The sequence below is a fragment of the Anomaloglossus baeobatrachus genome, chromosome 5 (assembly GCF_048569485.1).
Source record: "Anomaloglossus baeobatrachus isolate aAnoBae1 chromosome 5, aAnoBae1.hap1, whole genome shotgun sequence".
Taxonomy (NCBI): Eukaryota; Metazoa; Chordata; class Amphibia; order Anura; family Aromobatidae; genus Anomaloglossus; species Anomaloglossus baeobatrachus.
In genome coordinates, this window is record NC_134357.1 from 128,355,673 (window position 1) to 128,369,767 (window position 14,095).

A 14,095-nucleotide genomic window follows, 5' to 3' on the forward strand; every position below is an offset into this window, starting at 1 on the left:
CCCATGCTGCGCACTCCCCCATCGTGCTCCATCCCCCATGCTGCGCACTCCCCCATCGTGCTCCATCCCCCATGCTGCACCAGCATCAGCCTCTCTGCCCGCAGCATCAGCCTCTCTGTCCCCAGCATCAGCCTCTCTCCTCCCAGCCTACCCCAGCCTCAGCCTTCCCCAGCATCAGCCTCTCTTCTCTCAGCCTCCCCATCCCAGCCTTCCCCAGGATCAGCCTTTCTCTTCCCAGCCTCCTCCAGCACGCCGTGCTCCTCTGCCGACACTCACAGATCCGATCGCATACACTCACACACACTCACACACACCCGATCGCATACACTCACGCACACACACATTGACGATATTACACATACGCGCTCACTCACAACATCCGGAGATACCACATACTTCTGGCCATGTGATCCTCCGGCAGGTCCTGGAAGCTCACAGCACAGTATCGCCGCCGAGAAGCAAGCGATATCCCAGGATGTTGTGAGTGTGTGGATGCGATGTGATGTGTGTGTGAGAGTGAGTGTGATCTGATATGTGTGTGTGTGTGTGTGTGAGAGTGTGTGTGTATTGTTATGTGCGTGCGTGTGTGTATTTTCCGCCGCTGCAGGACCTTGATGCGCTGGTAACTATGCTAGCATGGTTACCAGCGTATCTCGTCCCCCGCTCGCACAGGAGCCCACACCAGCATACGCCGGCCAGCCCCAGCAATGCGAGGGTATGTGTCGGCTGGTTTGGCGGCGTACGCTGATATGGGCTCCCGGGGGTACAGTACTCACCTGGGAGTCGTGGCTCCATGACCGTGTCCGTTCGGGGAATCCGTTGGGGGGCGGGGCCAGAGCCAGGGCCGTATTTGCCACTAGGCACCCGTGGTCCCGTGCCTAGGGCGGCACGTTGCGGGGGGGCGGCACTTTCTGGCAGCAAAAAAAAAAAAATATATAAATTCTTTTTTTTTTTTTTTTTTTTTTTACATCCCCGCCCCCCGCCCCTCCCTCCGTTGCACTTCGCTGTGTTCTCGGGGGGTAGGGGGGGGGTTGAGAGGGAGAGGACATGCGCACTTCTGTCTCTTTAAATACACGTAGGGCGCCAGGCATAGTGAGCTGATTAACCCCGGAAGTTCCATCGTCTGCACTTCCGGGTCAGAGGCGCGCGGGCGCGCCAATCAGCTCACTGCCCCGTGCTGCAGCGTCCAATTCTGCAGACATCACACGCCGCGGAGGAGGATGCGGCTGGAGCCAGCCGGCAGAGGATAATAGCAGAGCAGGGCAGCAGGCACCGGAGCATGTATGCGTAAGGCAGAGCCTAGAATGTATGGGCACCTTACAGGTTAGTTGATGATCGTTGCGATGCCTCTTTTTGGCTGGGGGGAGGCTGGGAAAAGAGAGAGGCTGGGGGGAGGCTGGGAAGAGAGAGGCTGAGGCTGGGGGGGGAGGCTGGGAAGAGAGAGGCTGGGGGAGGCTGGGAAAAGAGAGGCTGGGGGAGGCTGGGAAAAGAGAGAGGCTGGGGGGGAGGCTGGGAAAAGAGAGAGGCTGGGGGGAGGCTGGGAAAAGAGAGAGGCTGGGAAAAGAGAGGCTGGGGGGAGGCTGGGAAAAGAGAGAGGCTGGGGGGAGGCTGGGAAAAGAGAGAGGCTGGGGGGGAGGCTGGGAAAAGAGAGAGGCTGGGGAGAGGCTGGGAAAAGAGAGAGGCTGGGGGGGAGGCTGGGAAAAGAGAGAGGCTGGGGGGAGGCTGGGAAAAGAGAGAGGCTGGGGGGAGGCTGGGAAAAGAGAGAGGCTGGGGGGAGGCTGGGAAAAGAGAGAGGCTGGGGGGGAGGCTGGGAAAAGAGGGAGGCTGGGGGGAGGCTGGGAAAAGAGAGAGGCTGGGGGGAGGCTGGGAAAAGAGAGAGGCTGGGGGGGAAGGCTGGGAAGAGAGAGAGGCTGAGGCTGGGGGGGAGGCTGGGGGGAGAGAGAGGCTGAGGCTGGGGGGGAGGCTGGGGGGAGAGAGAGGCTGAGGCTGGGGGGAGAGAGAGGCTGAGGCTGGGGGGCAGGCTGGGGGGAGAGAGGCTGAGGCTGGGGGGGAGGCTGGGGGGAGAGAGAGGGGGAGGCTGGGGGGAGAGAGAGGCTGAGGCTGGGGGGGAGGCTGGGGGGAGAGAGAGGCTGAGGCTGGGGGGGAGGCTGGGGGGAGAGAGAGGCTGATGCTGAAGGCGGGGGAGAGAGGCTGCTGCTGGGGGAATGGGAGAGAGGGGCTAATGCTAGAGACAGAGGACAAGGGTTGAGGGATAGTGCAATGACAATCGATGGGGGGAGTGTAAGGACTCAGAATGAGAGGGGGCAGCATTGGGAGCTCATTATGGAGAAGGGGCAGCATGTGTGGGCTCAGTATGGAGTGGAGCAATGTAGGGGAGTCAATATCAAGAGTGGGGTAGTGTGTGTGTGTGGGGGGGGTCTCAGCATAAGCGTTAGTGTGGTGGTCTTAGTATGATGAATGGGGCAGCATGGAGGTGTCATTATGGAAAAGAGTAAGGCAGCATTAGGAGCTCATGGAGAGGGGCAGCATGCATGGGACACTGTGAGGAGGGGGCAGCATGCATGGGACATTGTGAGGAGGGAGCAGCATGCATGGGACATTGTGAGGATGGAGCAGCATGCATGGGACACTGTGAGGAGGGGGCAGCATGCATGGGACACTGTGAGGAGGGGGCAGCATGCATGGGACACTGTGAGGAGGAGGCAGCATGCATAGGACACTGTGAGGAGGGGGCAGCATGCATGGGACACTGTGAGGATGGAGCAGCATGCATGGGACCCTGTGAGGAGGGGGCAGCATGCATGGGACCCTGTGAGGAGGGGGCAGCATGCATGGGACCCTGTGAGTAGGGAGCGGCATGCATGGGACCCTGTGAGGAGGGAGCAGCATGCATGGGACCCTGTGAGGAGGGAGCAGCATGCATGGGACCCTGTGAGGAGGGAGCAGCATGCATGGGACCCTGTGAGGAGGGGGCAGCATGCATGGGACCCTGTGAGGAGGGGGCAGCATGCATGGGACCCTGTGAGGAGGGGGCAGCATGCATGGGACCCTGTGAGGAGGGGGCAGCATGCATGGGACCCTGTGAGGATGTGGCAGCATGCATGGCACACTGTGTGGAGGGAGCAGCATGCATGGGACACTGTGAGGAGGGATCAGCATGCATGGGACACTGTGAGGAGGGAGCAGCATGCATGGGACACTGTGAGGAGGGAGCAGCATGCATGGGACACTGTGAGGAGGGATCAGCATGCATGGGACACTGTGAGGAGGGAGCAGCATGCATGGGACACTTTGAGGAGGGAGCAGCATGCATGGGACACTGTGAGGAAGGAGCAGCATGCATGGGACACTGTGAGGAGGGAGCAGCATGCATGGGACACTGTGAGGAGGGAGCAGCATGCATGGGACACTGTGAGGAGGGAGCAGCATGCATGGGACCCTGTGAGGATGGAGCAGCATGCATGGGACCCTGTGAGGAGGGAGCAGCATGCATGGGACCCTGTGAGGAGGGAGCAGCATGCATGGGACCCTGTGAGGAGGGAGCAGCATGCATGGGACCCTGTGAGGAGGGAGCAGCATGCATGGGACCCTGTGAGGAGGGAGCAGCATGCATGGGACCCTGTGAGGAGGGAGCAGCATGCATGGGACCCTGTGAGGAGGGAGCAGCATGCATGGGACCCTGTGAGGAGGGAGCAGCATGCATGGGACCCTGTGAGGAGGGAGCAGCATGCATGGGACCCTGTGAGGAGGGAGCAGCATGCATGGGACCCTGTGAGGAGGGAGCAGCATGCATGGGACCCTGTGAGGAGGGAGCAGCATGCATGGGACCCTGTGAGGAGGGAGCAGCATGCATGGGACCCTGTGAGGAGGGAGCAGCATGCATGGGACCCTGTGAGGAGGGAGCAGCATGCATGGGACCCTGTGAGGAGGGAGCAGCATGCATGGGACCCTGTGAGGAGGGAGCAGCATGCATGGGACCCTGTGAGGAGGGAGCAGCATGCATTGGACCCTGTGAGGAGGGAGCAGCATGCATGGGACACTGTGAGGATGGAGCAGCATGCATGGGACACTGTGAAGATGGAGCAGCATGCATGGGACACTGAGGAGGGATCAGCATGCATGGGACACTGTGAAGATGGAGCAGCATGCATGGGACACTGTGAGGAGGGATCAGCATGCATGGGACACTGTGAGGATGGAGCAGCATGCATGGGACACTGTGAGGAGGGGGCAGCATGCATGGGACACTGTGAGGATGGAGCAGCATGCATTGGACACTGTGAGCATGGAGCAGCATGCATGGGACACTGTGAGGAGGGGGCAGCATGCTTGGGACCCTGTGAGGAGGGGGCAGCATGCATGGGACACTGTGAGGAGGGGGCAGCATGCTTGGGACCCTGTGAGGAGGGGGCAGCATGCATGGGACACTGTGAGGAGGGGGGCAGCATGCATGGGACACTGTGGGAGGGGGGCAGCATGCATGGGACACTGTGAGGAGGGGGGCAGCATGCATGGGACACTGTGAGGAGGGGGGCAGCATGCATGGGACACTGAGGAGGGGGCAGCATGCATGGGACATTGTGATGAGGGGGCAGCATGCATGGGACCCTGTGAGGAGGGAGCAGCATGCATGGGACATTGTGAGGATGGAGCAGCATGCATGGGACACTGTGAAGATGGAGCAGCATGCATGGGACACTGTGAAGATGGAGCAGCATGCATGGGACACTGAGGAGGGATCAGCATGCATGGGACACTGTGAAGATGGAGCAGCATGCATGGGACACTGAGGAGGGATCAGCATGCATGGGACACTGAGGAGGGATCAGCATGCATGGGACATTGTGATGAGGGGGCAGCATGCATTGGACATTGTGATGAGGGGGAAGCATGCATGGGACATTGTGAGGAGGGAGCAGCATGCATGGGATATTGTGAGGAGGGGCAGCATGCATGGGACATTGTGATGAGGGGGCAGCATGCATGGGACATTGTGATGAGGGGGCAGCATGCATGGGACATTGTGAGGAGGGAGCAGCATGCATGGGACATTGTGATGAGGGGGCAGCATGCATGGGACATTGTGAGGAGGGAGCAGCATGCATGGGACCCTGTGAGGAGGGAGCAGCATGCATGGGACCCTGTGAGGAGGGAGCAGCATGCATGGGACCCTGTGAGGAGGGAGCAGCATGCATGGGACCCTGTGAGGAGGGAGCAGCATGCATGGGACCCTGTGAGGAGGGAGCAGCATGCATGGGACATTATGAGGATGGAGCAGCATGCATGGGACACTGTGAAGATGGAGCAGCATGCATGGGACACTGAGGAGGGATCAGCATGCATGGGACACTGAGGAGGGATCAGCATGCATGGGACACTGTGAAGATGGAGCAGCATGCATGGGACACTGAGGAGGGATCAGCATGCATGGGACACTGAGGAGGGATCAGCATGCATGGGTCACTGTGAGGAGGGGGCAGCATGCATGGGACATTGTGATGAGGGGGCAGCATGCATGGGACATTGTGATGAGGGGGCAGCATGCATGGGACATTGTGATGAGGGGGCAGCATGCATGGGACATTGTGAGGATGGAGCAGCATGCATGGGACATTGTGAGGAGGGGCAGCATGCATGGGACATTGTGAGGCGGGGGCAGCATGCATGGGACATTGTGAGGAGGGGGCAGCATGCATGGGACATTGTGAGGAGGGGGCAGCATGCATGGGACATTGTGAGGAGTGAGCAGCATGCATGGGACATTGTGAGGAGGGGGCAGCATGCATGGGACATTGTGAGGAGGGAGAAGCATGCATGGGACATTGTGAGGCGGGGGCAGCATGCATGGGACATTGTGAGGAGGGTGCAGCATGCATGGGACACTGTGAGGCGGGGGCAGCATGCATGGGACACTGTGAGGAGGGGGCAGCATGCATGGGACATTGTGAGGAGGGGGCAGCATGCATGGGACATTGTGAGGAGGGGGCAGCATGCATGGGACATTGTGAGGAGGGGGCAGCATGCATGGGACATTGTGAGGCGGGGGCAGCATGCATGGGACATTGTGAGGCGGGGGCAGCATGCATGGGACATTGTGAGGAGGGGTCAGCATGCATGGGACATTGTGAGGAGGGGGCAGCATGCATGGGACATTGTGAGGCGGGGGCAGCATGCATGGGACATTGTGAGGAGGGGGCAGCATGCATGGGACATTGTGAGGGGGCAGCATGCATGGGACATTGTGAGGAGGGGGCAGCATGCATGGGACATTGTGAGGAGGGGGCAGCATGATGTGAGGTCAATGTGCAGATCATATTTCATAATTGAGGAAGGTGTGGTGGGTATAATTTATAAGGGAGGGCAGTGTGTAGTTTATTAGGGGCAGTATGACAGTCACAGTATATAAGTGGGGACGGTGTGGTGGGAATATTTTATACTCATGCTATGTTTTGATGTGCCCGTGGTGATCCCCATTGGGGGGGGGTTAGTGCCCTTTGTTTCTCATTTATACTTTTTAAAGTGTTTTACAAAGTAGATCTGCCTTAAACAGATGTCGAGTGCGAAAACTCAGTTTTACGTTGTCACTAAGGGGCGCGACCACTTAAAGTGCCTAGGGCAGCACGAAGGCAAAATACAGCCCTGGCCAGAGCTAGCATGCATTGCGTGAGGGGGGGCGGGGCGTGGCCGAGTTGCCAATGCCTGCAGGGTGCCGGGGCGAGAGGCCAATCTGTGGGGGGGGCGGAGCCTTGGCGAGCTGCCGGCCAATCCGTGTGGGGGCGCAGCCTGGGCGAGTGGCCAATCTGTGCGGGGGGGCGGGGCCATGGCGAGCCCAGCGGCCAATCAGCTTTGTGTCACCGTAAGGACACAATTTTGGAGCAAGACAGACAGACAGACAGACAGACAGAATAAGGCAATTATATATATAGATTTTTATACAACTTAATTGTCAAAAACTCAATTACTGTAGATGTGCTGTTTTGACCTTTCCAGCCACAAGGAAATACAAATCTTTCTTCGGCGCTCCATTGGGAGACCCAGACGATTGGGTGTATAGCTACTGCCTCCGGAGGCCACACAAAGTATTACACTAAAAAGTGTAAGGCCCCTCCCCTTCTGCCTATACACCCCCCGTGGGATCACGGGCTGCTCAGTTTTCAAGCTTTGTGCGAAGGAGGTCAGACATCCACGCATAGCTCCACTGTTTTAGTCAGCAGCAGCTGCTGACTATGTCGGATGGAAGAAAAGAGGGCCCATACTAGGGCCCCCAGCATGCTCCCTTCTCACCCCACTCTTGTCGGCGGTGTTTGTTAAGGTTGAGGTACCCATTGCGGGTACGGAGGCTGGAGCCCACATGCTGCTTTCCTTCCCCATCCCCCTGAGGGCTCTGGTGAAGTGGGATCTTACCGGCCTCCAGGCTCTGAGGCCGGGCTCCATCCACAGACCCGGAGATCCTGCTGGAATGGAGCGGAGTATCGTCAGGGACAGGCCATGCAACGTTAAGGTACTCTGTGTCCCCGTACAGTCTATGCACAGACACACTCCAGCGTTGCTGGGTGTGTTAGTGCGCCGGGGACAGTAGCGCTGCGCGCTTGGGCTTTACTCACTGCAGCTTAGCTGAGTGAGTTTATGTGTCGGGAACTACCGCGCCAGCCGCTGCTGGAGCTGCGGCGCGGCTGAGACTTGTGGTGCGCCGGGGACTTTCGCGCTGCCGTGCTTTTACGACGGCAGCGCTTATAAATCTAGTCCCCGGCTTTTGCGGCCTAGTTACGTTTCGTTCCCGCCCCCAACCCTGCCAGTCAGGGAAGGGGCGAGACGCTGTACAATGATCAGCGCCGAGGGCTGGAGTCTTATTTACATACTCCAGCCCTCTCACTGGGCACAGGGGGACGCCAGTTTCCCGCTCTTGTCTGGGGCACGCCCACGGCCCGCCCCTCTTCACAGGACACCGGCAGCCATTCCTGCAGGCAATCTAAGCTGGAGAACGGACACAGGCTCTGGGAGACCCAGCAAAGGGATTCTGGCGACCACTTACCCGCTTATGCGGGCGGTAAGCAGCACCTTGGTGCTGACCCCACTATTGCCACAGTGTTTTTTTGTGTACTTTATCCTTGTACTTATATTTGCAAGACCATACACAGACACACGCCAGCATTGCTGGGCGTGTTAGTGCGCCGAGGACAACAGCGCTGCGCGCTTGGACTATACTCACTGCAGCTTAGCTGAGTGAGTTTATCTGTGGGAAACTGCCGCGCTGGAGGCTGCGGCGCGGCTGAGACTTGTGGCTGTACGGTCGCTTCTTGGCGATATACCCCTAGATAGCTCTGAGGAGACAACAGCATGTCGTCAGCATAGAGCAAGGGGGCCAAGGCACAGGCTCTCTATGCTGTCTGTACCGCATGAGCGGCTGTTTTACCGGCAGGTTCCACTAACCCCTAATGGGTAGAGTCTCTGCTAGTGGTGGCCCAGAGAGGGCCACCTGTGAAACTGTCCAGAGGACAGAGTTTGCAGTTTTTTTGCTGATAAAATGTCTTGGACTATGAACAAAATTCTAGCAACTTTGCAGTCCAGGGCGGTGACTCAGACCATGGGCATTGTTGAATCAAGGCTCCCCGGTCTCCCTCAGTTGGAACTAATCCGTGCTCCAAGGGGGTCCCATACATCCCAGACTGAAGGCTCTGACACGGACGACAGTCCCAGACAGCCTAAGCGAGCTCGCTGGGAGAGACCCTCGACTTCACACACTGGTCAGGGTCTCAGCGAGAGGATTCTCTGTATGATGAGGTAGCTGATCAGGTTTCTGATCCTGAGACCGCTTTCATTCTGGATGCTCCTAATGGGACGCCATGGTGAATGATCTCATAGCGCCCATCAATACACTGGTGGATATTTCTCCCTCAGCCCCTCCAGTGGAGGAGGCAGCTTCAGCAGGAGAAATTCCATTTCAGGTATCCCAAGCGTAAATTCAGTACTTTTTGGGCCTCTCTGACTCAGAGGAGCAGTCCAGAAACACTACGCTTATCCAGACAAGCTTTTCTCCGCCGCGCCATCCTCCATAGTTGCAGTGGAAGATGGGACTTCACTTAAAGATGCCATTGACAGACAGATGTACCTCTGGTTGAAATCTGTCTGTGAAGCTATCGGCGTGTCGTTTGCTCCGGCATTCGCAGCCGTATGGGCACTCCAAGCTATTTCAGCTGGTCTTGCGCAGATAGACACTGTCACACGTAAATCTGTGCCGCAGGTGGCGTCCTTAACCTCGCATGCATTGCGACTTACGCTATTCATGCTGTCCTGGACTCTACGAGCCGTACGCCGGTGGCGTACGCCAACTCCGTGGTTTTGCGCAGACCCTTGGGGTTAAGGGAATGGAAGGCAGCTCCTGCTTCCAAAAAGGGCTTAACCAGTTTGCCATTATCTGGTGACAGACTGTTGGCTGAGCGATTGGATGAAATCATTAAACAGGCCAAGGGTAAGGATTCTTCCTTACACCAGCCCAGATCAAACAAAACCCAAGGAAGGACAGTCGACGTTTCGGTCCTTTCCAGGCTCGGGCTGGTCCCAATTTTCCTAGTCCAAAAGGACTCAAAAGGCTCAGAGGGGCTCAGACTCCTGGCGGGCTCAATCACGCCCAAAGAAGGCAGCCGGAGGAACCGCTACCAAGGCGGTTTCCTCATGACTTTCAGCCCTCTCTCTCCGCATCCGCGGTCGGTGGCAGACTCTCCCGCTTTGGCGGCATTTAGCTGCCACAGGTCAAAGACCGGTGGGTGAGAGACATTTTGTCTCACGTGTACAGGATAGAGTTTTGTTCTCGTCCTCCGGCTCGATTCTTCAGAACTTCCCCACCTCTCGACCGAGCCGATGCTCTTCTGCAGGCAGAAGGAGTGATAATCCCTGTTCCTCTTCAGGAACAAGGTCACGGTTTTTACTCCAATCTGGTTGTGGTGCCAAAAAAGGACGGCTCTTCCGTTCCGTTCTAGACCTAAAACTGCTCAAAAAGCAGTGTAAACCAGGCGGTTCCGGATGGAATCCCTCCGCTCCGTCATTGCCTCAAGGTCTCAAGGAGATTTCCTAGCATCAAGAGACATCAGGATGCTTATCTCCACGTGCCGATTGCTCCAGAGCACCAGCGTTTGCTGCGATTCGTTATAGAAGACGAGCATCTTCAGTTCGTAGACCTGCCCTTAGGTCTGGCGACAGCCCCACGGGTTTTCACCAAGGTCATGGCAGCAGTGGTAGCAGTCCTGCACTCTCAGGGTCACTCTGTGATCCCTTACTTGGACGATCTACTTGTCAAGGCACCCTCTCAAGAGGCATGCCAACGCAGCCTGAACGTTGCGCTGGAGACTCTCCAGAGTTTCGGGTGGATCATCAACATCTCCCTTTCTCAGACGGTCAAGGACTCTCTTCAGTGGTGACTTCTTCCCACCTCATTGTCAAAAGGAAGGTCCTTCCTACCCCCATCCTGGACGGTGGTCACGACAGACGTGAGTCTGTCAGGGTGGAGAATAGTCTTTCTCCACCACAGGGCTCAGGGTACGTGGACTCAGCAGGAGTCCACCCTTCAGATCAATGTTCTGGAAATCTAAGCAGTGTATCTTGCCCTGCAAGCCTTCCAGCAGTGGCTGGAATGCAAACAGATCCGAGTTCAGTCGGACAACTCCACAGCGGTAGCATACATCAACCACCAAGGCAGAATACGCAGTCGGCAAGCCTCCCAAGAAGTCCGGCGGACTCTGATGTGGGTGGAAGACAGAGCATCCACCATATCCGCAGTTCACATCCCGGGCGTAGAAAACTGGGAAGCAGACTTCCTCAGTCGCCAGGGTATGGACGCAGGGGAATGGTCTCTGCACCCGGATGTGTTTCAGGAAATCTGGGGCCTTCGGGGGAGGCCGGACGTCGACCTAATGGCGTCTAGGCACAACACCAAGGTCACGAGTTTCATGGTGTGGTCTTACGATCAACGAGCTCTGGCGGCAGGCGCCTTAGTTCAGGATGGGTCGCAGTTCCAGCTACCCTATGTGTTTCCCCCTCTGGCACTGTTGCCCAGAGTGCTACGCAAGATCAGCTCCGATTGCCGCCGCGCCATCCTCGTCGCCCCAGACTGGCAGAGGAGGTCGTGGTACCCGGATCTGTGGCATCTCACGGTCGGCCAGCCGTGGGCACTACCAGACCGGCCAAACTTACTGTCCCAAGGGCCGTTTTCCATCTGAATCCTACGGCCCTGAACCTGACTGGGTGGCCATTGAGTCCTGGATCCTAGCGTCTTCAGGATTATCTCATGACGTCATTGCCACCATGTGACGGGCTAGGAAGCCGACGTCTGCCAAGATCTACCACTGGACGTGGAAGATATTCTTACCTTAGGGCTCTGCTCAGGGAGTGTCTCCCTGGCCATTTGCATTGCCTACTTTTCTTTCCTTCCTGCAATCTGGTTGGGAAACAGGTTTGTTGCTCGGCTCCCTTAAAGGACAAGTTCCAGCGCTGTCTGTATTCTTTCAGAAGCGCCTAGCACGACTTCCTCAGGTACGCACGTTCCTGCAGGGGGTTTGTCACATTGTCCCTCCGTACTGAGGCCGTTAGACCCATGGGATCTGAACAGGGTACTAATTGCTCTCCAGAAGCCGCCCTTCGAGCCTCTGAGGGATGTTTCACTTTCTCGACTTTCACAGAAAGTGGCCTTTCTGGTAGCGGTCACGTCTCTTCGGAGAGTGTCCGAGCTAGCAGCGCGGTCATCCAAAGCTCCCTTCCTGGTGTTTCACCAAGACAAGGTAGTGCTGCGCCCGATTCCGGAGTTTCTCCCTAAGGTGGTATCCCCTTTTCATCACAATCAGGATATCTCCTTACCTTCCTTTTGTCCTTATCCATTTCATCGATATGAAATGGATTTGCATTGTTGGATCTGGTGAAGAGCACTCAGAATCTACATTTCCCGCACGGCGCCCCTGCGCCGATCGGATGCACTCTTTGTCCTTGTCACTGGTCAGCGCAAGGGGTCGCAGGCTGCCAAATCCACCCTGGCTCGATGGATCAAGGAACCAATCCTTGAAGCCTACCGTTCTGCTGGGCTTCCGGTTCCATCAGGGCTGAAGGCCCATTCTACCAGAGCCGTGGGTGCGTCCTGGGCATTACGGCACCAGGCTACGGCTCAGCAGGTGTGCCAGGCGGCTACCTGGACGAGTCTGCACACCTTCACCAAGCGTTATCAGGTGCATGCCTACGCTTAGGCGGATGCCAGCCTAAGTAGAAGAGTCCTGCAGGCGGCGGTTGCCTCCATGTAGGGAAGGGCTGTTTTTACAGTCCAAACTTGAGGTATTAATTTACCCACCCAGGGACTGCTTTTGGACGTCCCAATCGTCTGGGTCTCCCAATGGAGCGCCGAAGAAGAAGGGAATTTTGTTACTTACCGTAAATTCCTTTTCTTCTAGCTCCAATTGGGAGACCCAGCACCCGCCCCTGTTTCCTTCGGGATTTTTGGTTTGTTCGGGTACACATGTTGTTCATGTTGAATGGTTTCAGTTCTCCGATGTTCCTTCGGATTGAATTTGTTTAACCAGTTATTGGCTTTCCTCCTTCTTGCTTTTGCACTAAAACTGAGCAGCCCGTGATCCCACGGGGGGTGTATAGGCAGAAGGGGAGGGGCCTTACACTTTTTAGTGTAATACTTTGTGTGGCCTCCGGAGGCAGTAGCTATACACCCAATCGTCTGGGTCTCCCAATTGGAGCTAGAAGAAAAGGAATTTACGGTAAGTAACAAAATTCCCTTCTTTTACTATAATCAGTAGAAGTTAACCCGAGAAGTTATATTTTGTACACATATAATGTAAATGTCTCAACAGAGAAACACTGTTTGTCTTTAAAAAAAAAAAAAAAAAAAAGATCACAATAGTCTAAAATATTTAAAGGGTTTATCCCTACAGTAACTATAGTCCCTTTATTCTGTTCGGGTACAAGGATGGTGTAAGTTTACCTCCTGTTCGTGACTCCTTCTACTAATATTATTTAGTTTGAAAGCGCCTTTGATTCCTTGGTACTGTACATGTAAGAAGTGGTTACACACAAGATAAGACTATGTTTTGTTCACTGTAATCCAAACAATGACAGACTGATACAGGTGGGCTCAGATCAGTAATAACCTGCCGGTAACAGACGCGCCTATACCCGACATGCAAGAGACCGGTGACGTAACCAGGGTGGGGCAGAGGCTGCGGTCACTGCCACAGACTCTGCCTCCTGATGACACTTTGTTTGACTTTCCCACTATGCACTGGGATTCTGAAACGAATCGTCATCAAACAGGAAATAGAAAAACAATTAGAGTAGCAGTTAGTGTAGTTAGCGAACACATTTTCAGTACAAGTATATTAGAAAATAGCTTAGATTATAGGATCAAAAATCTAAATCGTGTCATATCTTTTTGATGTAACCTAATTTCAGGTCACCAGATTCGAAGAAAAGGAAACATCCTCTCAATGGTTTGCCAGCTAAGAAATCTGGAAAGGAATCTAGCAGCGATGAGAGCTCCAGTGAAGATGATGAGCCCCCTGCAAAGAAACAGGGTAAAACCTCAGGCTGATGTGTAGAATTTCTCAACTCTTAGGCTATGTGCGCACTAGAAATGTCATGTTTCTCAAGAAACTTTCATGAGAGACATTCTGGGAGCTGAAGATTCTTGCATCTGCAGAAAAAATTCGCACCAAATTCGCGGCAAAAACGCATGCGGATTTGCCGCGGATTTGCCGCGAATTACCCGCAGGTTTTTCCCTGCGGATTTTTATGAATGGATAAGTGCAAATCCGGGGGTAATCTGCAGGAAATAATGAACATGCTCATTTTCTCAAGAAAGTTTCTCGAGAACATTTTCTCAAAAAACTTTCCTTGAGAAAAATCCGCAGTGTGCGCACACCTATTTTTTTTTTTTTTCAATAGGTTTAGCTGGGAAATGTCTGCAGAAAGATTTAACACCTTTCTCAAGAAATTTCCGCAGCAAATCCGCGGGTAAATCCGCGGGTAAAACGGTCTAGTGCGCACAAAGCCTTAGGCTGCTTTCACATTCCAATCTCTGTTCATTGGTCCCGTTGGGGCTTCCGTCCAA

General features: G+C 55.5%; 1 protein-coding gene across 2 annotated transcripts in view; it reads left to right on the top strand.

The window, feature by feature from the left end:
- Positions 1 to 14,095, top strand: part of NOLC1 (nucleolar and coiled-body phosphoprotein 1) — an 81,346-nt gene that overhangs the window by 14,842 nt on the left and 52,409 nt on the right. For both annotated transcript variants that reach the window (XM_075348877.1, XM_075348878.1), the window contains exon 3: positions 13,438 to 13,559. In XM_075348877.1, the coding sequence (XP_075204992.1) occupies positions 13,438 to 13,559 (122 nt within the window). The remainder of the gene's footprint in view (positions 1 to 13,437; positions 13,560 to 14,095) is intronic.